Here is a 27,399-nt window from a genome sequence, read left to right as displayed (position 1 = left end):
GACAACGCAGACAACACTCGTATGAATCCCAGGCCACGTTTTCACATGAACACTAGTTCACCACAACAACGTGGAATCGTCACCTTAGTGACCCGTTTGAAAGTGAAAGCCCAAACGAGGCTCGTCCCCGAGCACAGACAGATTCAGAGGTTCTTGGCGGGTGAAATGTGGAGTTCGAAGACGGGACACGCCGTCGCAGACATCACTGACGCGTGATAACACCCCAGAGAAAAAAAAACATTTCAGTGACACAAAGATAAAAGTCTTAATGTTCATAAAAAAAACAATCTGAAGCTCTATCAGCAGACACAGACTTTTAAAACACTAATCAGAAACTAGTTGAGATATGAGCAATAAGCTCGGATACGGGAGATTACTGAGGAATCTAAAACTGTTTTGAATACGGTTCATTCCTAAATGAATCAATCCAGCCGGGACTCAGACAGATTGAGACCATTCTTCACTTTGATGTATTGCAAACGCCACAAATCCTACTTAGCACATGAAAGAGGAGCATAAACCTCAGAAGGGAGAGAGGGGTAAGATGGGGGGGAAGGGGGTGAAACCATCAACATTATATAAGTGCTGTGTCCTCCTCTTTCAATGTCGTTTCAATGGCAGATGATTTTAGGGAGGGCAGGATGAATACCCACTCGCAGCCTTGTGACACATGAGCACAAAGATTGACCCAAACAAGCACTTACAGGCCTTTCAAAACAAAACAGCCACGGTTGGAAAAACTCTTGCTTACCTCCAAAAATGAAACGCGTGCAGCGGGCTGCACGGGCTGCAAGGGCTAGTGGGAGTGGGGCTCAAGCTTCGGGGAGTGAGGCTGTAAGTTAAATGGAGTGTAGTGAATAGTTGTCTTTTATCACACACAGGACAGAAACCCTCCCCAGCCACCACCCCACAACGCTGACATGTGCCCAGATGAAAACAGCAGCATCATGAAGAGTAAATATTCCCTGTCAGGTGAAGCAAAGCTGTGTGTAAAGAGCAGGTTTCCAAGGCATTTGTCTGGTTGGCATGGTCTGGGGATGTTTCACCCCATAGTCTCTTTCTGTTCAGGCTAAAACTAAAGACGACCAATAAGCCCACCTGCTAAAATACTACAGATAAAAGAAGTCACAGATTAACCTCATTTCACAGTCATTACTGAATGCTTGAGAAACAGAGGCTCTCCTCCTGTTATTCAAATCAAACAGAAAGATTTCTACTGTACCTACGTGGTGCCGAGCACTGAGCCCCATTTCAACTGAACTTTCAGCAGCGGCACTGCAGAGCATTAGGTCACACAGAGGTGAGTAACTTTTACTGCAGTGGCAGTCCCAAATCATTCGTCACAATGTTCACACATATAAAACTTTCATGGTAAAATGCTGCAGATTCTTCTAGATTTTCAATCCGTCAAACCCGACGATGACCTGATCATACTCACAGGTATCTAAAGATATAAGATGTTATTTTATTCCTCGGTGCCACAGAGCTCTATTGTTGTCGTTGTCCTAAAGGTATGAGAAACACAACCGCTGCACTGCATGTTCTTTCATTACGATGATGGACACTGTAGTTTATTTTGACTGAACCATACACACAGCCTGCTGCTGCTGCTGCTGCTGCTGCAGTACATGCTCACTGTAGCACCAAATGTGGATTAATCCACTGAAAATAGTCCCTAACAAATGCACTGTTTAGGAAATGTGCTGAAAACTACAGTGATCAGCTGTTTCAGGACATTATTTAGCTTTTTTTAAGAAGTGAAAGTTGTATATGTGTGAGCCATACATGTCTTCAGTAAGAACCAATGGGCTTGGAGTGTCACAGGCAGGGTGGGGAAGTTGGAAAGTACTGAGAGTAAAACTAACATACTGTCGGTTGTGTTTTTTTTTTTCATGGGATTTGTTGACAGTAAGAAAAAAGAAAAAACGTAGAATACTGCAGCCACGTCTTTTTAAGGAGGACTAATAAAAAACACAATGTACTAAGCTCTGTGGCTACAGCTGCCTGAAGAATTTTACCATGTTGGTTGATATAACACAATAGAGTCCTCATTGTCCATAAAAATGAGATATGTGTTTGATGATTAGTCCAATTATGTTCTTTGAATTTAAGGGTTTAGAGCTTCAGATGGAGGGAACCATAACAAACGCCTTGTTGACCCAAATAAAAAATGGATCAAGTCAAACAAATGACTGTGGCTGTGATGAAAGGGGGAAACCTGCCGTCTAAACACAGTGATGCACTGCTTTTCACCTTATTGGTCACATCCAACAAACACTTAAACAAGACTCATCATACGTGTGCTCTGTGTGAGTGTGTGTGTGTGTGTTTCCTATGTGTGCGTGTACGTGTGTCACACCAGCAAATAAAGCATGTTGTGCAGTTGCGGCACTCCTCTGCGTGACACGTTATCTGTCTATCACACACACGTGCATGAAGACATAAATGCGTGAACACAAACACACACACACACGCACAGCCAGACACACACACACACACACAGACAGACACACATACACACACAGACATACGCACACAGACAAACAAACACAAGTAAGCCACTGTTGCCTAGCTGAGAAGGATTTGACATTAGACTTCCTGCTGCAGATGCTGCTGCTGCTGCTGCTAATGCTAACGCTGCACACAGCTTAAAGCAACAGTGAGAGACAGCAACAAATATGACACAGAGACAGATGAAGCTACACACTGCAGAGGAGCTGCCTCCCCGGTAGGATAACGGAGGAAAATACTCACTCTAGCGTCAGCCCTGGAATTCTCAGCCTCTCCCGCTGGGCTTTCATGGCTGAACTGTGCTCGTTTGCTCTATTGTGGTCATGATATGCATTCACACTGCCTGCCCGCCTGCCGTCCCCCTTGCACTGACAAAGAGCCAAACCCAGCCACCACAGTGCGATGAGACGGATTGGTTTTCTCTCCCCCCCACAAAAAGGGAGGGGGTGAAAAAAAGGGGGAGGGTGGGGAGGTGGCAAGGTTCTTGTTTTGGTCTTTCCACGTTCCACCTTGAAGCTGTCAAATAAGATCCTCAGTTGCCTGCGGAGGGCATGGAGGCAGGACAATACCCCTTCTTCCCTCCTCTAATACACGCCCCCTGCTCCTTAACAAACGCATGCACATTTATGTTGCCCCCCCCACCCCCCCCCACCCCAACCCCCTACCACCACAACTCCTCCCCCAACTGGTGACTTGCTACATAGCTGAAATGAATGCAATAAATTAAGTCTACATTTTGTCTGCTCCTCCACACGCAGTCACCTTGACAGACGCTAACAGGAGGCACGCACCGTACGATGCAATGTCACCACAACCCGGGGATGATGTCATCTTCCAAAGAAAAACATAATGCACCACTACCTGCCAGTCCACATCAGTCAGTGTACAGCTGACAGCAGAAGAGTGGAATTTGTTTATAACATCGAAACCAAATAGAAGCATGAATTCAGTGTTTGTGCTCAAATTAGGGAGGGATATGAGTGTAATACTGAAACCCAAAGTAATAAAGCACAATGACGCACTAGACTAGACTGTCCAAGCCCCTGCAGGGATTTAAAACACCCCAGAGGCTTCTGCTTATCATTAGTAAAATCACCCATGATGCATTTTATCCACACTTATCTTTGCAGCCACTTTATTGCCAAATCATCAAGATCCCAGTAAGTCAAAATGAATCAATGACTCACTGGCAGGAAATTGTCCAAAGATGAACTACTGCATGACAAAAGAGGGGAGTTATTCAGATAATTTGACAGCACACTGTAAAAAATTACACTGCTAAAAACGTGTTTGCAATGAGTCAGCTAAAATAACTGTAACAGCTAACTGCTGAACGATGGTAAACCTGGTCTGAGAAAAGAAGTATAGAAAGCAGAGCAGAGAAGAAAGACACTTGACTGCTGCCTCACTTACTCATCCAGTAAACCAATGAATTCTTTATTACTACGAGCATGTTTGAGGAGCAAAGAGCCACTGCAGATGACACCAAACACTGCATTAACCACAGAGCCGGAGGTTGAGGCAGGCAGGAACTGGAGCGTAAGAGCATCCTCTTCCTCAGAACTGTATCTAGAGTACAGAGGTTAAGAGTGCAAACTTGGAACTATTGTCTCTGTAACTTTCAGGCATTTTGATGCTGATAATTCACTATGTTTGATGTTTTATAATCAGATAAAAATCTCCCACTTGCACCGTGGGTTCAATAATTGACGTCATATTTGAATGGGGCAGAATGAAATAACTCAGACAGTAGAGAGAGAAAGTTTGTGTTTGCAAACTGAAACCTCTGACCCACGAAGTCCTGCCAGTCAGTGACACTAGACCCCGTTTTCATGTCGGTTCCACATTATTCTTTCCCCCCATCTGAAAGTCAATGAGACATAAATCCAACATTTTCAGGCTGTTAGGCAGTTTCCTCTGCCCTGACTGTGTCTAGAAATATGCAGCGGAGGGAAGAAAATGCAAATAAAAAATTCAACCCACTTCAAAACTCGTTCCAACTCCAACTGATTCAAACTGCCGTTAACACTATAAACAAGTAGTGAAGGACTTTCCACTCAACTGTTTGTTTAGCAGGTGTATCATCATCCTTTATGAAGTTTTTCTGCATCTGAATCAAATAAGTGAGACATTTAATATTGGCGACTGTGAGGCAGATATTTGAGAACAAATAAATTTTCATTTGGTGTCACATTGGGCAGTTTGACACAATCTCAAAAATGATTTCTGCACTGCTGAATAAATCTGCTGCTTTTTAAATTGTGCAACTTCCTGAAACATAAAAGGAGGCTCGTTTCAGGCAGCCATTGGCCTGTTGTGTGGAGGAGTGAAAGTACAAAGGATTTGTACCTCATTCTCAAGCTCTCCTCTCAGCTAACACTATGAGTGTCTTTGAGGGTAAAAAATGAAAGACCGTCGTCATGTCTCTCCCCTCCTTTGAGCGTTGTTCTTCAGAACAGCTATAAACACTCAGATGTGGTGAGAGAGTTAGTTTGGAGCACAACCAGAGCTTCAACTTTCCAGCCAACAAGTTGAGACTGTCATTCCATCAGTGACCATCTGAATACATTTACAAATGTAACTTCTCAAGTTCACAGGAAAAACTGCAAATGACTGACAAAACAATCAACTTTTATATGTGAATTTATAAATCGAAGACCATCGCCAGCCTTAGCTTAAAAGGCTAAAGGATAAATCAGCTCAGGCGCGCACTTTCAGAAATATATACACATGTTTGTATATTTTTCTACCAACTGAAATTAGTTAACGAATCAACACTGGGTGGGAATCTCCAAAAATAAATCGGTGCATTAACTGTATTTAATATATGTCATCATAATGTTATAAAAAAAAGAATAAATGTTCAGCTAAGCTCATTTATCTGGACTGAATTCATGTTTGAAAACCATTTGTCAGAGGGATTTTTTTCCCCCGGGAATCTGCGGCTCTGGGGTAAAGGTAGGTGACTCAGACATTTTCAGGATAATGTATGACTGCTACTGCACTTAGGGTGAGAAAAACTTTGACCGACTCACGGCACAGTGTGCAGAGCAGCTTCTATTGTTCAGCTTGAATTGATCGGAAATCAGTTCCACCGTGATGCAGGAAAGCAGACCCACATCAGTCTCTGCAACAGAAAGTGGCTCAGAAAGCCTTTCACTCATACTCCATCCTCTTACCTGTCCCTCCATTTGGAATCAGTAATGTGCACAACCTTATTAACGCTTTTTAATTAATGCCACAGTTCTCATCTGAAGCTGCTCCGCTGTGGCAGTTTCTTGTAAAATCTTGTGAGCACACTGTTTAATTGAGGTCCACTGAACATGTCAGCGGGGGTATCATTCTCATTAGGAGAAGGTGAGGCAACTATTGTGACTTTCACAACCACAGTGCAACATTTTAGCTGAAAATTATTTGTGATAATTGCTGCACTTGGTGTCTGGCAACAGACATTTTCTGTTCCTATCAGAGCAGCCGCTCATTATCATCCAGCAGTGTTTGTTTTTGTTAACAGCTGTAAAGCCTCCGCTGACTTTTCCCCTTCAGAAATAATAAGTTATTTTTCACAGGGTTTAAGAAAATCAAGCCTTTCAAAGATTATCGTGTTCGTCATCACTGACCTTTCAACACCCCAGTTTATACTGTTTGGCTTTGTCAACATAAGCAGTTACATCAGGCCTCCACAGTGACAGTGCCAACCCTTCAGACAAGGACAGAGATGCGGCCAACACTGCAGAATGTGAATTACTGAAATCATTTAACTTCGCATTTCAGTATATTCGGCCACTTGGGGGCAGCACAACAAGCTGTAAACACAACACTGACATACAGTACATGTACCGTCATATTATGAATGAAGCCGACATGGAAAAATTATAGTTGATTATTAATTCCTCCAGCAGATATGGAGTGACATTATCATACATATAAAATAGCCTCTGTCACAGTGTTGTGACGCTCTGCAGTGAGACTGAATCAAAACAGGAAATCGTGGGCTGCAAAACCAAAACAATGAACTGAAAGACACTGAGAGGCTCTAACTGGAGAGTTAAGTGTAAATTCTCCGTATGAGAGACACTATTCACATTGTGCATAGTCATTTGGTCTTTTGAATAATATAAAAATATGGATCAGTGCAGCTTTAAAGTAGAAATCTATAACTTAAGGACATTTATGAAACTTTGCAGCTGAGATGACAAAAACAGTCAGCAGTGAAAATGTGCAAGAAGTAAGACGAAGGTGCAAAACAAATGAGAGTAGACACAATATGTGTGACTAGATACAAGTCTGCAAGTGATGGAGAAAGGAGAGGGACTGAATCGAGTCAGATAACGAGGAAGGACAAGCAGATTTCCTGTCTCATTAGGACAAGTCATCGTTCAGTGGTTTATCAGTTCAAGCATCAACTGATGTGCGATACATTTCCTAAAAAACCTCAGGGAGGACAACAGCCATAAAACTACTACTCACTAAATATTTGTATTGGCTAACCAGACACAGCAATCCGGCATGAAGTTCATGAGACACGGTTGACAGCATCTGCTGTTTGAATATGACCATAAAAAGACCGTGTAACAGAACCTACAGTCAACAGTCTCCTGTTGCACGGCAAAGCAGCTGATGCATTTGGGCAGAACAACAGCTTCAGTACCTCGGCGCTGAAACTGCGACAGGCTGCGTTTTTGTGCTGAAGTGGACACACGGGAACAGTATCTAGTGACTGTGTATTGTGCTGCCGGCACACACAAATGATTGATTTTCAGTTATTTAATTGGACCCAGCTAAAGACCTCCAGTTATTAAGGTCAGCCTATAAATAGATTCCAGTAATCACTCAACGAGAATGACTCATGTTAAAAACAACTTCACACATGACACAGTCTGAAAGGTACAATCCATCACTCGTTGAAATGAAGCGGTGACACGGCAGTGATACCGTGGTCAAGACGAGTCAATTCATCTGTCGTACGAGATACGGATCACCTGATGTTCACGTTTCTCATTTCGAAGGCGACAAGTGAAATAAGTGACAACTATCTGGATAAACTGCAGTTTCTGATGAATCTGAAGCAGTCATATCTACTTTGTCATATCCAAACAGCATTACTATGGTTACCAAGGTCACTAGAGGCTCCAGCGCTCTAAATATAAACCGGTGCCGCAGATCACCATTAGTAATGGCTCACCTCTATTACAGTAGGTGCCCTCTGTGGTGAGGTGGCACAGAGAACAGCAAGGTGTCATGGGTAAATCTTTCTCCTCCACAATATAATGTGTATATATATATATATATATATATATATATATAAACCAAAATCAAATGTCCAGGAAGTTTATTGTGCTTGACATGCCTCAAGTCATCTGACATATCATTGGCCAAGAATCAGCTTTAATAACCTACTGAACAGAAATCTAACCAATCAGCCGGGGGACAGCTTCACGGTACACATCCTCTTTTTCTAATGGCAAGATAGAGAGAGTTAGACCATCCACTTTTTTGACTCTGAAACTACCGACTGCAATAAATATTTATCAAGCAATATATCTGAATAATGGATGTTCCTCTGTCCTCCAGCACTGCATTGTTTAAGTAAATGTCTTAAGATGAGTCCTAACAGAAGTGTGGGAAAACATTTTCTCAGAAACTCACAAAGTGACAAATACAAAACTGTGGAAGGAGAATCAGCTGGAAAACAGCTTGTAAATGCAGTATAGTTTTAAATCTTTCACTCTGCATTCAGAATGAACCGAAGGCAAACAGGTGAGTGCAGGAGGAATATCCCGCTCATATCTTGTCGTGGGTAAATTCTGCAGTGAAATATAGAGGCCAACTCTTAACCACCTTTGGGGTATTTCCAGATAAAATGAACATGATGGGAGAAAAAAAAACAAAAAAACAAACAATTTATTGCACATATTGCTGGTTGAAAAAAAAAAAGAAAAGAGAAAAGCTCAAGAAGAAACATCCAACTGACGACAGGTGGCGATCAGTAATTAAAAGAAACTACAGAGGGGGAAAAAAATGACTTTCATGTTGAGATTACAGAATGAGAAGCTCATAGAGAGATGGTCAAATCGACTGAAGGCGACAGAGGAAGTTGGCTCTCACTTGAGAGGACTATACACTCGAGAGTGGTGATGCCGTGGCTATCAAAGTAACCAGTCCAGATTTACCTCTGCTGTGTTTGTTCTTGTTATTGTATTCAATCTTTTTTTTCTTTTTTTTTATGTTATGTTATTTTTCCATTATCATCAATGTCCTGGAGGAGAAAAAGCAATACTGCATTTAAATTTGCATCAGAAACTTTAAGTGGGCCGCCTGATAAGGAGGAGTATCACCTGTAATGGTTCCACTCTTATATATCGAGCGTTTAATGGCGTTTCCAGCTCATAAAAACAGCATTAAACTACAACATAAAATGTGAGTAACTGAGGGGGACACTTTGCTGGAACACCGCTTGGCAAGCAGCGCTGTTAACAAGCATTGCATACATCACTGTTTCTATATATCGCAGTTTTTTTTCCTCTATTTGTTATTCTTAATTTATTTTCTGTCTGTGGTCATGATATTTTTATTTTCCATTTTACTTTAATTCTCCATTTCAACTTGATGATGTATTTTGTAATTGAAATATTTGCATGTATTTTGTCGATCATGAAAACAATAAATTAGCAAAAGCCATTTGAGAGTTGCACACTAACTCAAAATAAACTGTATTTGGAAGCTGATTTACATCGTTGTGCAGCTGGTCTGATGACACAGGCTGAGCACAGAGGACACTGACTGCAGAATATGTGAAAGAACAACATGCACCTTTCCACAGTCACAGAAGTGTCATCCAAGTCAGTTATGTGGCTATTTTAGGGAGTCACTATAAAATGCATTTATGATGCAGGTTATACTGAGTACACCGCATAAAACTAATAATTCATGAGACGTCACACAGTCTCAGTGGCTCACTGGAGATCAAGAACATTAACATAGTTTAACGAGATTATCCGAGACCTTTAAAATGAAAAGCCCACTCATGTATTGGCAATAAATCACGAGTTCACGTTTATAGTTTTCTGAATTCAAATGTCATTTCAGCTTCATCACTTTAGCAACATAAGAGGGTAAAATATTGTATTTTATAATTCACAGTTTCTTGATAGGATCATAGAAATGACTATGAACTATCATGTCAATTTGATTATTTTGTGTGACTTTGATATTAAGTGAACAGTGATCAGTCCCACTACTTACATAAACGTTTAAACAAATATTTCTGGAGCTAATCTGAGTTGCACATCTGCTCTAATATTGTAAAAGGTCAGTAGTGTGGGGACTAGAGGTTAAGGTTCATTACAGGACGTGCTGTTCACCAACAGATGAACCCACTCACTAAAGCAGATAACTGTACAGTATGTAACATATGAGCAGGTACTTACAAACTGCCTCTTCTAGGAAGACTCAGTTCTTTCTGTAAATGAAAAAAGAAGAATTATAAGTACAAAAACTCAAAAGTTATACATTTATATAAACATTAAATAATAGAGTAGTTATGTGACATCTTATGTACTGGCCTTTTTTTCTTTATTCTCATTCAACTGCGATACAGCCCATGAATTCGAACAGAAGAAAGTCGCTTTATATAAAATTTAACATTCAAGAGATGATTTTAGAAAGTTGGTTAATTTGCCAAATTAATGAAAACTCCAGTTGTATCCAATCTGATGAAATGTACATATATATATTTATTATATACAGCACTGTCTGAGACACAGACGCTGAGGCTCTGTCGCTCTGTGTGACACCAGGAGACACTACTCTGCTTCTGCTGCTGCTGCTGCTGCTGCTGCTGCTGCTCACAAACAGCCTCACAAACAGCCTCACAAACAGCCTCACAAACAGCCACCATATGGAGGGAGATCACAGAGCAGGTGTGAAACTGTTACGTCCCATCACAGATAACTTCAAAAAGTTTAGAGCCCGCATCTGGATTTAAAACTGTTCACTTAAATCACACAACAGTTGAACCGGGTGAACGTGAAGGGCCACCGAGGGACAGCGCTCTCCCAAAACACATTTCCCTCTTAAATAAAAAAAAAAGTTAATTCTTAATTAATTAATTATTTGGGAACACATATCTGTGATAATAATAAAAGAAAAAAAAGGCAGGTAGTTACACAAATAAAATCAAATGAAACAATCGTCTCTGCTCCTGTTCTGTGAATGACACCAGACGCGTGTTTGAGGTCGTTAAGTTCCTTTAAAGATAATACCGTGTATGTTGTCGAAGCCCGCTGTAGCAGGCAGAGTAACAGAGGTCAGGGTTTACTGAGTGTACCCAAACACTCCAGCAAAAGCACCAACAATGCCCTTATTGATTTCTTGAGGGATTACGTGTTCTCACAGGCTTGTTGCTTAAAGGATAACGCTGCTGGCAGACGTTTACAGTATTGAACAGCCTTTGCAGACGTTAAACATGTTTGACTCAGTATGTTAACGCAACGTATAAAGGATATTGTCAACTCAAACACAAACGTGAAGACTTGTTTCCAGGCTTCAAAACATAGAGATGGAGCTTTATTAGCGAGACATATTTACAGTAATGTAACATGCATTAAATAAATGCAGTGGACACGGAGCCCTGCTGGTTTTCTCTCCTCCTAAGACGTAGGTGAACACAATCAGCTACAGTGAGGCGTAACTAAACTGAACAAATATAGATATTCGTAGTTGAATCAATAAGAATCCCATAATCTTTTCTACTGAGTGACCCACACTGTTTTTGAGTTAAAGCATCTTCAGACAAATACAAATATTGTAAAACGTGAGATATTGAATGGAAGTAAATGGTGAAGCTAAGGCTGTTCACATAAACAAATTGGAGCTACTGTATATTATGTATATTATGTATTGCAGATACTGTACATAGGTATCAGTGTATATGGAGGCCAGGTTTTATTATACTGTAAAATGCCCTGCTCTGCATATATCTTGCACAGGTCTTTAAAAATAATAGAAATTTAAGGAATCCTCATTGACAAGTCTGTTAAATCATTACGTAGGAAAAAAAAAATCATAATCTGATATATTAAACTATCAAATACCAGTTTTGTTACAGCCTCAAAACTCCAGCATTGGTCTAATAAATTTAGCAGAGGTACAAAATGCTGCTGGTTATTCCTTGTAATGTTGCTTCTTGTTAAACTCGGCACCCTATTGAGTCTGGTTGACTTGTGTTGAATATAAATACACCTCTAGTATGTGTGAAGCTGTAAATACAGACAACACCTGGAAATGTGTTGTTCGGCTCCTTCACAGATATCACGCGACACATTTCATTAAAACGTTCCGATGAACATATTTCTCTGAAAGCCGCCAGGAATGAATAAGTAAGACCGCAAATGATGCTGCCGCAGCATCTGCCGACGTGCCAACAACCAGCATCAGCCAGAGTGACAGGCGTGCACGCCGTGTGCACATCACTATATCCCCCATACACTTAACAGGACTGTTTGTTTAATTACAGTATCTTCTTGTGAGAAAGGCGGCTGTTTTATCACCTTCTCAACATTTCCCTCTGCTCTTTTATACCATTAGCGCGAGACAAATATAAAACTCTCCAGCTCTGATTATTTTAAATCCCTCCTGTCTGATCTTTCCTTTTGCTGTAGGACTGATGAATAACCAGGTTCTGTTGTGTTTTGTGACTATAAATCCCACGTATTTGATCATTAGATGTTTCAGTGTCTAATAATAACCTGATAAGGGTGAGGTCCTTTGTCTGAGACAGTGTAGGACATGGAGCTGATGTGAATTGGCTGCACCAGTCAGCAGAAAAAGTGCTAAGCCCCACTCTCCCTTTGCTATCAATTAGGGCTTAATGTCTGGCTTCCCCTGCTGCCTACAGAAGACCAAGGGCAGGGAGTTTCCTTGGGAGACATGACCGCAGCTCACACAACACTAATTACCATCAGGGAATGACTTACGCTAATGGGATATCCACCAATCACAGCACACCAAATCACTGTGTGACGCCTATAATAGAAGGCAACCTGAGAGCGTAAATACGATTATGATAAACCAATTTATTGAAAACTACTATTTTTTTTTATTTATGTGAAATCAAATCAGGAAAATATTTACATAAAGTGAAATAAATGTGTTGTGATGACTTATATATGTCAATTTATGCTTTTCATGCTTTCTAAGGAAGCAATGTGCAGAGGAGGAGGAGGTCTGTTACTGACGGCAAGTATTCAAAGTGCTCATAAACCACAGCAGTGAGACACATCCAAACGCTTCCTCTAACTAATGTTTGGGTTTGTCTTTGTCTCAAAAGTAGGTTTCCTGGTATAAATGAAGCAGCACTTATTCAACACACACACACTGGGAAACCAAATGAACACACTTAATCCAGGAAAACAACCACAAATAATGCAACTCTGATCTTATAGAAACTAATCAAAACTTACCAAAAAGGTAAAAATTCAACATATAATTCTCAACTCTACATTTTCATGAACTGATTGTTTGTTGTTTTCAGTTATAGCCATTCAATGTATTTACAAGACAGGGTCGGCCATTCCCACAAGGGATTCACTGTTTACAATGGAATCATGTTGTCCAACATTACTGTGTTGTATTGTGCTTTACTATTTACCACCTAATCTCTTTAAAACCGCACCAGAGCTCCTGTTTATTGGGTTACTGCTAATGTAAAGCCAACATTTCTTGCTGCTGCCAGTTCGCATTAAAAACATTCAACAGGGGAAACACGGCATGAAGCAGTCACAGATATTTTCTGCATTTTTGAAAACAGATCAGTTTGAAATATTGCAGGGAGTAAACGAAGATCTGCAGGAAACAGGTTTCACAACTCAGGAATGTAACCAACATTACTGTGATCTACTGTTGGGTGGAAAACTATGCGGGCTGTGCGCAGTAAATCAGACGGCCGTTGCTCATGGCATGATGGAAAAAGGCTAATTATTGCCTGACTAACTAAAACAAATAACTTATGTTACAACTAGTTGGTTTGGCTGCACTGTAAACAGATACACCAGTTAGCAGGCAAAGCAGCTGCTCAACAAATGTCTTTTGAAGTGTTAAACTGCACTTCTTGTTTAAACCAGCCGCCCCCTAAATCACCAAATCAACCAGGACCATGAGGATTATAATTCAGCAGCTAACTTAGCTTTAGCAGCATTAGCATGAAAACGTTTTTCTTTTCTCAGTGGACCTCTTAGCTAATTAGCCCTTACAACATTTCTCTTGAAGGAGCCTGAGCAGTGTACTAACGGCACCAAGACCAGGCAGGAGAAACTAAGTCAACCAACCTGTTCATGCAACTCTTTTTGCACCTTCCATGTAAATTTGAAGATTAATACACGTTCTATACAATTTTATAACCTTGATAACTAATTTACGAGACACACATCTTACTAAAGCTTGCATGCAAAAAAAATCTCTTCACTGGGTTACTGTTGGTCGGCACATTCTCGAAGAATCATTACTCTAATTAAATCTCTAGTTTCAGGGTTGCAGCCTGCAGACGATACGTTGCGAGCTTTCAGTCATGAGTACTGAGAACAAATGCTAAACAAACTTTAATTGAAGAGCATTAAGTTTGAAACTTTTCGTGACATTTGGTATTTAAATTAGTGAGACAAAAGTGTCTGACTTGCATGCTTGTCAAATGCTTAACATAAATACAAGTATTTCCATTAAATTGTATTATCTCTGATAGGCTGCAGAGCTGTCAAATGGGCAATACAAAATAGAGAGTAATTGCGAGAAATCCTTTCATCTTGGAAAGTGTCAGTCAGGAAGACAAACCGGTGATGAAAGTAAACATGGTGCATTTAATCATTTGTTTATCCAGTAATCTTTTCAGTGCTTGAGAGATAACAACTCTGACATGATGAACCTGAAAGTGTTTATTGTTCCACAGGGTAAATGTCAATGAATGACTTCTAGCAAAACGTTTCATCTCCAAGACACCACATCAAAGCTGTGTTATTGCTCTTGTAAAAAGGCCTATGTGTAATGCTTCATTAATAATTCTCCTTGATGCATTAAGAATTTTCCTACATCTCAAGATCAAAAGTGTTCTTGGTTTTACTGTGCTTTGCTGCTGACTGGCAGGAAAACCCCTATTCTCATATTAAGTCATAATGTTGTCAAATCAACACCTCGAGTGACATCACTATTACTTATTTGTACAGTTAGATATTTATTGTTCTTCAGGGTCTGAGCTTCAGCATATTCAGTTTGAAATAAAACAATGGACACTACATTAAAGAACAGGGTCTCAGCTTTAGTTTGAGTAGATTTACATCAATATTGAAAGAACTGGGTGGGAGACACAGCCTGAGGAACAAAAAATGTCTAACTGTCCAAATACTTATGGTCTGTACTGTATATTCCCCTAATCTTTCCTTTCCTTGCATCTGGTTGCTGCGTCAGTTTGTCTGTAATCATCAACAATGCCAATATGATCAGTTAGGATCGCTGACCAGAGTGAGTCAGTATTACCAGCCCTCATCCGACAGTCAGCAAATTGCAGCCTTGGGCTACATGTAATTTTGTCAGTGAGGAAGAGTTTAATGTTTTGTCTCTACAACACGGCAATTAGGAAACCAATCATAACTGCTCATTGGACCAATGAAGGTAAGCTTAACTTAGAAAATAGGTATCGTTGTCCTCTTCTCCCCCTCCCTTTTCTTTTGAATTACCGTGTGTATGTTGTTATGATAGACGACATGCATATTCATTAAACTTACAGGATCCGTACCTACTTGATTTTGAGTTATATATAAGTTGAGGAGGAACTTTAACTTCCCAGAGCAGCAGCTAAATGGATCAAAGTTTCATTTCTTTAACTTACTTGCACTCATTAAACATGGATCATAAAGGGCAGCAGGCTGAACGCTGTAGACTGAATAAATTAATTTTCCTACTGAACAATTCCAAGTATAAAACATATCGAGTGTGTGGTGCACGTCATTGACAATTATTTATATTTTTATAGCATGGCCATATGTTCAACATCGTCCTCAGCGACACAGGAAGTGTGTTTCAAAGTAAGATATGTAAGAGTATGTTGGACAGTTCATGGTTACACCACAAGGACTTAACCTACCAGTTATGAATGTGGATAAAGTAAGCATGTGCAAATTTTCTACATTTATTAGATGAGCACAGTTCAGTGGTTTTTATACTTTAATGAATACAGAAGCCTGTAGGTCTGCAGAACGACCATGGGAACAAAAAAAGCATCTTAATTAACGACTTTACTCAAAATTAAATCTTCGCTTCATCTAATCTAAATGCAGCTTCAAAGTCAGAGACCAAGTTTATCTGGAGATTAGGAATGGTCAAACAGATCAATAAAACCACTTATCTGCTCCCAACACATGTGTAGAGGGGGAAGTAGACAGACTATACATTATGGGACTGATTGAAGATTGTCTTAAAGAGCATACATTGACCTCAGGTAGCGAACAAAGCAGCCTGGACGTTTACAAACCGCCAATGACTCGAATGTTGATCACACAGAAGATCCACCTGAGCAGCTGCCTTATATTTACATCAGTGCACTCAAACCTAGTGTCTAAAGTAATATTTTCCACCATTATGCCTGGCTCGATCTGAACGATATTGATTTCTGCACCAGCGGGGGAAGATCCAACAGCAAAAAGAGCAAAAGCACACAGACACTGTTAGAAAGCTTTGCTGATTAAATCTGTTGGCATCCTCACATTTCTCCTCGTAGCGGGATGTTAGGTGTCACAAATGCTTAATCCACTGCTTCGTCCAATGTTGTGCGAGGGAGACAATTCATTTCAAGACTGGCACCGAGCGTAATGACTCTGTAATTTGATGATCCCTCTTTTTTAATGAGAAGCTCCTTCCAATTCCACAATAATTCAAGCTCACGGCCTAAAATAAATGAATGAGGATACCTACAACTGTGCCCAGTCGAACCTCTTCCGATACCTACAGGACCGAAGTTTTCTCTAAAAATATTTCTATTTCTGTTCGTGTAAGAAATTTCTGGGCGGTTGGCAACTGGTCTGGTTCATTCCTGACCAATGTGCATCAGACATGTTCAAACTACATGTCCTGTCCAAAGCAGGAGGACTTTTTCTGATAACCTTTCAAAAGCATGCGGCACAGTTATTGATCGTGACTCTCAGACGGCCGCATTCAGGACAGTCCCAGAGGACTTAAAGATCACTGCTAACCAAACTACAGTCGTGGTCTTCTCTGCTGATTCTCCTCAAACACCATCTCATAAACACCGGCTGCAGGACGAAAGCAAAAACCATCAAGTGGGGAAAAACTGAGGCAAACAGTGGCACTGACCGTTGTTTTCACTGGTTGTAATGACAAACATCACCGGCAGTAGATTATGTCAGATGTCAGCTAATTAACATTAACATAACGTTCCATAACAGCTAAAATTTAATTGCGTCTGCCTGTTGTTTGGTTAAAGTGTCTGTACTCAGCCGAGAGAAAAGATGCATCACTCTGTAACAACGCTGTAGAGCCGCGACTCGACTGAGTGTCCGAGTTTCTTCAGCTGCTCGTCTCATATTCAGGTTGTAGCTAATAAAGCTGCTTTAGTAGCAGCTCTGTGTTTTACAATTTAGTTATCAATACTTGACAATCTTTTTGAGTAAAATCGCAATCCACAATCTGAACCAGGCAGTTCTCTCATCCCAAGCTCGCCGAGGCTGCCGTCACCAGCTGCGGTTAGCGGCGTGCTAGCTAACTGTTAACGAAGGGCTGGTCATCAGCGATTGAACTTTAAATATCTAAATGTAGTAGGTTTTTTAATGATGCGATCTGTACGATTCATCTGAGAAATAGATCTCATGCCAAAGTGAGATCGTCCAAGATATAAGATTGTCACATCGCCCACTCCTCCTCACATTTACCACAAGCAAAAAAATAAATAAATAAATAAAGCATTTAAAAACTTTCATCAACAAACTGTGCCCATTAAAAGTTGACACTGATCAATCATTCCCATGATATGAAGGTCTGTTTTGTGCCAAAATATATAACTGAATGTCAGTGGATCTGATCACATATTTTTCTGTGTGGTGATACATTACTGTGTTCACACATTTCACTTGCACTTTGTGTTGTTTGATAAGTGCCACAGGTTGTTAATGAGGTGCTGTTTGTCAAAATGTCAAACGTATACTGTTGATGTTGTGGCACATTAGAAAGTGGCATTGGCACGTAACTGATGTCACTGTTTAATGTTTCTGTTGTTGTTTGACAAAGAGAAAATGCAAATGACAGAAGTGATGTACAAACTCAGACAGACTCAGTGAACTGCTGGAGATGACGGAGGAAACGACTGCTCATGGCCGCCCAGTTTGAAGAGCAGGTTCTGTGAGAGCAGCGGCAGAAGGATGTAAACAAGTTTTATAACAGCAAGAAAATGGAAACAAAAAAAAAACAAGCTGTAAAATCCTTAAACCTGTTCCATGAGCAAATCATTCTACTTTTTTTTCTTGAAAAATGACCTTTCATGGTTATAAATTTATCAGTTTTCTACTGATCCAACAAAAAGCTGTTGTTTACCAGAGAGGATGTTCTCCTTGGTGAATTACAACATTTCTTCTCGAATGAAGAGGTAATACAGCAATTAGCCTTAACATTTAACACGGTCAGGATAATAACAAACTTCTGAAGAGCAGATATGGATACAGATAAAGTTAATCAACATGGGGAAAGTAAGTTTTCTTCACAGACAGCCAACTATGAATAGTGTCATTATCCCTTGGTATGTAAGTCAGATCAAATATGGATGAGTTAATGGTTCATATGCAACATTAATTTGCTTGAAGAGCAAACAAGAGGCAGCGCCTTGGATCCACACCAGAGGCTGCTATTGCACACAATTCTACACACTTGTGTACACCATTTTATTTTCTGTGTATAATTTCAATAATTTCTCCTGTAGCAGTTAAAAGAGGACACACATTTATTTAAATTATTTAAAAATGTAAAATGCAAAATATCCAAAGATGTTCATATTGTGTCTGTCTCTTGCAAACGTGTTTGACCTTTTCAAGTGGTTCAAACAATCCAAATATTATACATTATATCTTGGTAACTGATCAGTGTGTTTGCATGGTGACTGTAACCGTCTGGGATTTGTAGCAACTCTATTCAGCTTGAAGATGAACAGTTTTCTTTGGTGATTATTCTTCCTCAAAGCGAACTTTATATTTTCACCTGATCCTTCGCACAGCATCAGTGAAGTGTCGCTGGAGCTGATAGAAACTCTTACTGTCTTGCACAAGGACACTTCAGCAGAGAGGCTGCTTTCCCCTTCCAACTAAAGCAAGGTTGTCTTATTCACTTGTCCCTCCTAGATGAGAGCTTTTCTTTGGTGCGTCAGTGAAATAGATGTTTCCACTGTGGAAACAGTGTGGGTTGCCCAATAATCACCCAATGATGCACCATGTATGTATGTATGTACAGAGCAAGTGCTGTATAGTGTAAAGTGCTTTGAGTGGTTGTTAAGACTAGAAAGGCGCTACATATAAATGCAGTCCATTTACCATTTAAATTAACACAAAAACTGCATCTGAACGACTGGGGAATATCAGTTTTTAAATACTCTTATGTTAATATGAACAGAATTTAAGGCTGAGCCATTAAATAATGTGTGAGTAGATGGCCTTTCTGCTGGGGCACCATGTTTTGTCAGCCAGGCTGTATCTCACCAGCTGGCTCACACCACTTCACACAAACGGCTCTTTGGAGACACACAATGTCACTGCACTTGTGTGGTTTGGTACCTTTTTATTATGAGGCAGTGTTAGACGGATGTCAGAAGTACAGTAAAAGCTCACAATGCAATGCGGTAGCTTCTGACAGGCTGCTCCTAATTAAGATGAAGGACACGTGTATCACAGGCGTCATTAAGATCTATATAAATCCTACAAATTTTCTATAATGAGGGAACATGACGGCTATACGCCATCAGAACCGCACTACAAACCCAGTGAGACACGAGACGCAGCCACAAGCTGAGGGTGATCGTGTTATCGGAGACATTGAAGTGGAGAACAGAGGTGCTTCTTACACTTGAAAGTCAAATACCTTCAGATGTGGCAGCATCATTACAGAAGCCTCGCTACAGATGCACTGACACATTTCTGAGGGTTTAAGCAACAGAAGCAAGCGTATGAAAATCAAGGTCGGCCAAAAGCGGAGTGACACACAAGTCTACTGAGATACTGCAAATTTAAAACATTTAAAGCACTCCCTTGTAGGAATTAAGTTAATTACTTTTTATAGAGAAAGCAATTACAGAAGTGCATCACATTCCCCTGTTAATGCAATCCACTCACTCCATTTACCACGTCGAAAAAATAACAGTAAACCCAGTGCAGAGGAGAAAGGATACTTCAGTATTTATTAACACAACAAGAACATATACGTATAGGCTCACCTTATTGCACTCGGTGTGTAATCATGAACTGAGATGAACTGAACACACTTTAGCTGGGTAATTTATTTAGAGCACTCATTAATGGGTCTGATACTGGGAAACAATAATTCTCCTGCGTACTGTTAGTCTGCGGTTGTTTTCGGAAAGTCTAAAAATAAATTCTGCACCCTGTCACATTCATTAGGCATCAACAGGCACTCTAAAGCTTTCGCTCCTTCTTCTTCATGATTGACGATCAAGTCAAAAAAAATCCTTTTGCTCAAATTGATCCAAATTCCCTAAAAACCTGTCTGAAAATCTTTAGTAAAAGTTTTTTTCTGGAGCACAAATGTGCACATACAACATCTGTGTTAATTATTTTTATACTTCATATCTTTTGGATATTTATGAAAATGCATCTTCTCAAGTTTCCTTAAGTTTTCTCACACAAAATGGAACTTTAATCAATAATGCAGAAAAGCCATGAGGATAAATATTTGAAGAAGCTGTGATGTGGCATTAAACGAATAGCTTGACATTTTGGCAAATATTCTTATTCACTTTCTCGACAAGAGCTAGATGAAAAAAAAAAAAAAAAAAAAAATCGATACTATTATAACTTCTGTCCATTAAATAACAGCCAACAGCTGATTAGTTTAGCTTAGCATAAACACCAGAAGCCCTGCAACTGGCGGAGACACAGTCCAGCAGATAATAAGCCCTGTAAAAACACAACTTGTCATTTTTACACTTTGGTGTAATTAGTGAGGTTCAGTGCTGGCAGATGGATTTTATAACCTTTGCACAGGCTGTTTCCAGTCTTTATGCTAAGCTAAGCTAATCAGCAGCTGGCTGTAGCATTACATTTATCACACAGACATGAGAGTGTTATTGATATTGACTCTTGGCAAGAAAGTGAATAAACATATTTCCTAAAGTGTCAAACAATTACATTAATGAATAAAGAGTAAAGTTTTAAAATACGAGAGGGAGGAATAATACCTGACTCTTTTTTTACGACCAAGTTGTTAAACAGCCAAATTTTGAAGCAAACATATTTATTTTTACATTTTATTTATTATGATATAAAAAAAAAAAAGAAGGTGGAAGACAAATCGAGGCCAAAAGCACTGACACACTCTTTACTGTAAGCAGCCCAGCTCTTACCATCCACACACATAAACAAGGTCCGACTGGAATGATGTCATCCCTTCCTGGCCTGGGAATGAATGGGAAACTGTGGAGCTGAACCAGCTACATTCATTTGCCTGACAAACTAACTTCCGTGTTGCCTTTTGAATACGGAGGTTAGAGCGCTACAGGAGCGACCGTTGTGTTTGGTTTCGCTGCGTGTTGGGGCACATAAAGAAGTCTTGTGAAGAATGGAGGAGGTGTTGGTGTCCAACAAAAGGAACAGAGAGATTAGGGCAACTGTGCACAAAATTACAGTTGGGAAGCTTTTGATAAATTGAGTTACAAAAAAAAATATTATTGGTTTCTCCTGAGAAACCCATTAAGACCATTAAAAAAAAGCCTCAAAGAGCATAAATTAAATGTCAGCATTTCTGCTGTCTAATTCTCATAGAGATTCCTAATCACAGAGGAACACATTGACACCAAATTTGTGAACATGAAAGTCAAATTTTACCAGCTTAACTCCACAGATTGGCTCCACAGTTGAATAAATACGACATTACAGAGGAAAAATTAGTTCTCAAACAAGCAACACTTACCTTTGTTTATTGTGAAACGACTGATGGATCATAAAAGCACTTTTATTGGTTTAATTCATCAGCCACAGTGCAGCTTAATTAAATGGATCACAGGGAGTTTGTGATTAAAAACACATGCAGTAGTTTGAGCTGAATTTAAAAGAGGCGTCCTTCTCAACGTGTTTATCAATTGCTCTGCGAGTGGTCGAGACGAGAGTAAGCAAAAACAATAAATCAAATCCAATTTACACTTCACTGTAACACCTAGCGCAGACTTTGTCGGCTCGTCTGCAGGAAATGATTGATGTCTGAAAGGTCTCGGATTAAGAATCATATCAAGTGTGATGTAAAATACAAGTAGTTTCATATTTCAGAGCACTCCGTCCTGCCTTTCCTCGTTCATTTAGATCTCGTGTTGATGTCAGAGTGATGGCAGGAGCGATCTGATTAACTGCATCATTCCTTATGACTGCTGTCCTGAACTGAGCTCACACTTCAATCAAGATTTTCTGACAGAAAGGCAAAAGCCTCAAAGTGCGTCCCATTATCATCAAAAGTCAATAAAGATCAAGAAAGCCCTTCACACAGGATACAATAATCAATACTGCTCTGTGAATACACTGCTCTCATTCCCCCTGCTGGCAGCTAACACAAGTGAAACGTGACAAATGATTCAAGGCTGTTTAAAAAGTAAAACCGCTCAGACACATATCCACAGCCATGTCAACCAGTTCTCTCCAGATCTGCTCAGAGGAACAAGGTGGTGGACATTAAAACATTTTCCGACTGATTTCAGTCAAACTCCTAATTATCCTCGACTGAAAACTGTCTCCACAGTTCTCCCGGGAGATCCTCTCACACGCAGGACGGACACAAGCACACATCAGCAGCAGAGCCAAAAATGTTGCTCACTCTCTTCTGCCAAGTGTTAACACAAAAAAGGTCTCAAAGTCCCGACTGTGTTCTGTCAAAAGAGCGGCCGATGCAGGAGCCCCAGAAACACACACACACACACACACACACACACACACACACACACATACATACACATACACAGAGCACAAAGTCAGCCTGCAGACACAGCTCCGTGCTCATTTGCTTGCCTACCTGTAGCCCTCGTCTCCTCAGAATGCTGGACTCGTCCATGGTACAGAGCCCCGACTTATCATGCCTCCCTACCGGTACAGAGCCATGCTGCACTGCCTCGCTCCAGCCTCCTGCTCCCTCCCTCCCTCCCTCCCTCCCTCCCTCCCTCAGGCTAAATCTGATCTTAGCAGCTGCTAAACACTTCCATCAGAACTTATCTGATTGGAGGGGGGCAGTCAGCTGACACCTCCCTCTTGTTCCTCTCCTCTGTAACTTCAGGAGTGAAGGAGAGATGGAGCGAGGAACAGAGAGAGAGAGAGAGAGAGAGGGAGAGAGAGAGAGGATAGGCAGTTCTAATTTAGCGTAGCAACGGGTGGGGGAGAGCAGGCGGTGTGGGGGGGGGGGGGGTACCGGGGACAAGTGGGAGCCCCAAGACTCATTTCTCTGTGCAGCCACGCTTTTTGGGCACCCTAGGTGACCATGAAAATGAGAGGATATCCTTCCCAGCATTGTTCTGCCTCAACCTCAACAATGAATCTGGCATCCTGTCTGCGGCAGGCAGGCTAACGCATCTCCTGCTCTTATTGCAGCCAATGAGTCACATGGAGACTGCAAAATACACGCACCTGAAGGTTAGGCAGGTGACAGAAACACGATGGCTGAGACGATATAGCTCACACAGGCTTGCATAAGGGAGGCGGGGAGGGGGGGAAATAACAGCACAAGACCTTTCAAACCTGCTGTGAGAATGTCACACAAACTGTTGCGCACCAATTTGTAAAGAGGAAAACGCTTCCTTCATTCCAGCCGCACTTCCCTGCACAACCTGTTATGTATACAACTGCATATCCTATGTCAATTTCCAACAATTTCATGCGGCGCTTCTGTCTCCGAGCGCTCCACGCAGAGTGACCACACATCTTCACACGCTCTAATTCAATGTCCACACTCCCTCCTGAAATATTAGCATTTGGAAAACAAATTGTTTCCAGTTCCCTGCTGCCAGTTCTATCCTTCAATTTCGCATTCTGTTTCAGTCTGTGTTTTTCTTTGCCCCCCCCTCCCTCCCTCCCTCCCTCGCTCGCTTCTCTTTTTTTTTTTTTTTTCACCCTCTCTCACTCATTTCTATTCACTGTGGTACTGCTCTGTGAATATTAAGTGGGCCCCTTCCTTTCTCCTCATCTCCAGCCAAGCTCAAATGATTTCTCTCAGAGAGAACGGCCTGGGATGACAGACACCCGCCACCGCGGCTGGTGGAGAGGGTGCGGAGCGGGATTGTCAGACAGGTGACCACTACCATCAACTTTTCCCCACTCTGAAGCCTGTGCAGCAGAAAAGCTGATGAGTGTTGCAGTGGCTGGGGCAACAGTCATTTGTGCCGCTGTGCTGATAAGAAAGCAGAGAGTAGAAAGCCAGGTCCGTGCACGGGTAATCAGGCTGTTTTTTTTTTTTTTGTTTTTTTTTGAATAAAGCCCATAAAACCTCAGAGGACGGGGATTACAGTAGTCAACTTTTGCAGCTTGAACAATGCCCTCCAGATTACCTGAGGGAATTAAAGAAACCTGCTATGCTCATCTGACTAGTCTCGAGTCAATGCTCCGTCTGCGGCTGCTAAAGGAACAATTAAGAAAATTCCACATTGGACTAATAATGAAGATGAGAAGCTGCGGTCCACAGGGGAGGGGTCATTTGTCTTATTCAATAGAGAGAGTCTCTTCTTCTACACCGGCTAATGTCTGTAACAAGCACCACAGCCTCTACCCTCGTGCTGAAACAATAAATTATTTAAACTTATTAACAAATGATTTGTTGTGATGGATGATTTTCAATATATTCTGGCATTTTCTAGACCGAACGATGTATATGAAAATAACTAGCTAAAAAGGTGTTTCTCTCATCTCCACAGAGTTTGGGTTCTTGGTCTCCTCTCTTACCAAGGACCTTTCTCCCCTAATTGCTCAGTTTGACCGAGCAGCCAGCTCTGGGAAGAGTCCTGGTTGTTCCAGGCCACCGTGCTCTTAGGAAGCATTTCTCTATCCTTCCCCGGGTCTGAGCCTCGGCACAGTCCCGTCTCTGAGCTCTGCAGGCAGTTCTTTCCTCTTCTTGACAGGTGTGAGTCCAATCAGCTGAGTTTACCACAGGTGGAGAAATGGAAACCTGAGCTAAATTTCAAGTGTCATTGCTTTGTCATTTAAAGTAATTAATGTAGATTGATGAGAGATTTTTTTATTTTTTTTATTTTAGCAAAAGGCTGCAACATAACAAAATGTAAAGATCGAAGGGGTCTGAAGACTTTCTGAATGCACTGTGGGTATTTTTACCTGCAGTCTCACCGCAAGTAAATAAATAAATAAAAATACTAAAAAAGAAAAAGTGGGCAGTGTTTAGAGAAAACATCCCACAAAGTGAAGCTGCTTTGAGGTGGGTTTCAGGGCAGCCATGAAGGCAGACAGTTTGTGCCAGTGGCCTTGGAGCAGGGCCAGAGAATAGCCTCTGGGAAAAGTCCAGGGGTTGTCTGTGACTCATTTCCTCGCGGCAGGTGGGCAGCTTAGGTTGTTTCCTCTGCCTCTGGAGAAAAAAGGGAGCGCTGGCTCTGAAAGCATGCAGAGAGTGCTGATTGAGTGACCCACAGCCTCTGCTCTGCCTGAGCTTATCAGACCAAGAGGCAACCTGCAGATGTAAGGCAGGCAGAGGAGGGACAAGGCCTGTGAAGAGGTCGGTAAAGAAGGAAGGAGTCAATTCCCTCCATACAAAGCAGTGCAAAGAATCCGTCTGTCCGAAGCCAAAGGAGTAAGAATATCCAGCCATGATAAAAGCCTGTAGAGCCAACCTCCAAAGAGACCAGGCAAGTCTTTAACCTTGGCAACAAGTGCAAAGATAGTAACCGAGAAGAACCAATGGCTGCAATGCATCCCTCTCAATCGCACTCTGGGTTTTCAATCTTGAATACACCGGAATAGCCATGTAAATGTTTGCATTCATGAGATGAGAATTATGTCAGCTCGAGTCCACTAGGCTCGCTTCATTCTCCTCAGTTTCAAAGAAAACACAAAGTTAGATTGTGCATGACGCTGTCACAGAGAAGATTGTATCTCACACGGAGCACATGTCAGGCTGAACGTCTCGTCTGCCGTTATTTTATCAACAGTGACGGGTTCATTTACATCACACCCTGATGTTTCCAGTAACGTAATGTAATTTTGGGATTTCCAAAGCCATTCTGTGGAACGTCACACGGCTCGTGGACAGGATGCTGAATGTTTTTATGCTGGAGGATAGTTATTACTATTCCTCAATGTTGCTGAAATGCACCATTATACTAATACTCCCTGCAGGGAAACTGTTCACTGAGAAGTTATACATTTATTTGGTGGTCTGATTCTCTTTAATCTTTTCTTTCTCTAGTTTGTAGGTGTGTGCATCGTGTGTGTGCGTGTGTGTGTTCAATAGATCTACAATAATAGCAATACACACACTAATTAGGTAGAAGGCAGGTAAGATTAATGTCTCTTTTCCACATCGCAAACCTTGGAAAGATCTGTTGATTAAATAATTAAAATATATACACCAGTACAACACACACACACACACAGACACACAGTAATGTTGTCCAATTATGGGTCACATTTGAAGGACATTACGCCACACACTCACACTGGAGCTCAGATCGTGCAGCGACCACAGAACAAAGGCAGACACCCACAGATCAATAAGGTGCAGCTGGTAACTTATTACCCTTGTTTGTGGGCAGGTAGCTATACTCAGCTGGATAACTGGATTTTTCCATAAGGTTAATATAAAGAAAAAGAAAAAAAAAAAAAGATGGTTTTGTTTGTTCAATGTTGACTGAAAAATGAACTTGACCAGACATCACTGTACCGCATGTTTGTTCACATAAACTGCAGCTCCTTCCTTTGCAACAACAAACTGCTCCAACGGCGGCGGCGACGACGATATCAGTAAAGGACATCACTGACTTCAATTATGAGGGAGAATGAGAGTCCACAAAGGCACAACATCAGGATTATGACAGTCTTATCTCCATATCACACCAGAAGTGAAGTATTGATTTTCTGCCAAAGAGCATCACAGTCAAGAGAGATGTGCCACGCTAGTCAAAGAGCCATGCACACCCAGGGGCATGATGGGAGCGCATAAAGGAGGAAAAAGAGGCAAAAAAAAAGCAATAACGGGAGTCCTGTGAGGCAAAGGGGGGCAAAGCCTGGCTTACAGAACCAGGGGGGTCTCCAACCTGCAGTGACGGTGTGGACGATCAATAATAAAGTCACATTCCTATTGTGTGTATTTGGCGATTTAAAAAGATGGCCAGTCTGTTATGCATTATTTTGGATTAATGTACATAAATGCTGTGAAGTGACCGCATTTCTGTGCGTCATTCAAAATTTAGGGTGTCACCGGAGTTCACACTGAAGTAGAGCTGCAAAGATTACATGATTTAATTGATTAGTCAAATTAAATGATTATTAAAAGTTAATGGGCAAAGTCTCTGGTTCCATCTCGACAATATTGTTTTTATTACTGAATATTTGAAGACATCATCTGAGGCTCTGGGAAACTCCGATGGACAATTTTCACAAACACATTTTAGAAACTAAATCATTAACTGATTAAGTGAGA

General features: G+C 41.0%; 1 protein-coding gene across 1 annotated transcript in view; it reads right to left on the bottom strand.

Annotated features, from left to right (window-relative positions):
* The window catches only part of mast4 (microtubule associated serine/threonine kinase family member 4), a 90,675-nt gene that overhangs the window by 37,354 nt on the left and 25,922 nt on the right, over positions 1 to 27,399 (bottom strand). Inside the window, exon 4 of the mRNA XM_022768818.1 lies at positions 9,942 to 9,973. Coding sequence (XP_022624539.1) covers positions 9,942 to 9,973 — 32 coding nt within the window. The remainder of the gene's footprint in view (positions 1 to 9,941; positions 9,974 to 27,399) is intronic.

The sequence above is a fragment of the Seriola dumerili genome, unplaced genomic scaffold (genome assembly GCF_002260705.1).
Source record: "Seriola dumerili isolate Sdu_G_001 unplaced genomic scaffold, Sdu_1.0 BDQW01001845.1, whole genome shotgun sequence".
Taxonomy (NCBI): Eukaryota; Metazoa; Chordata; class Actinopteri; order Carangiformes; family Carangidae; genus Seriola; species Seriola dumerili.
Note: the sequence above shows the minus strand (reverse complement) of the source record. Positions and strands in the feature narration are given on the sequence as shown.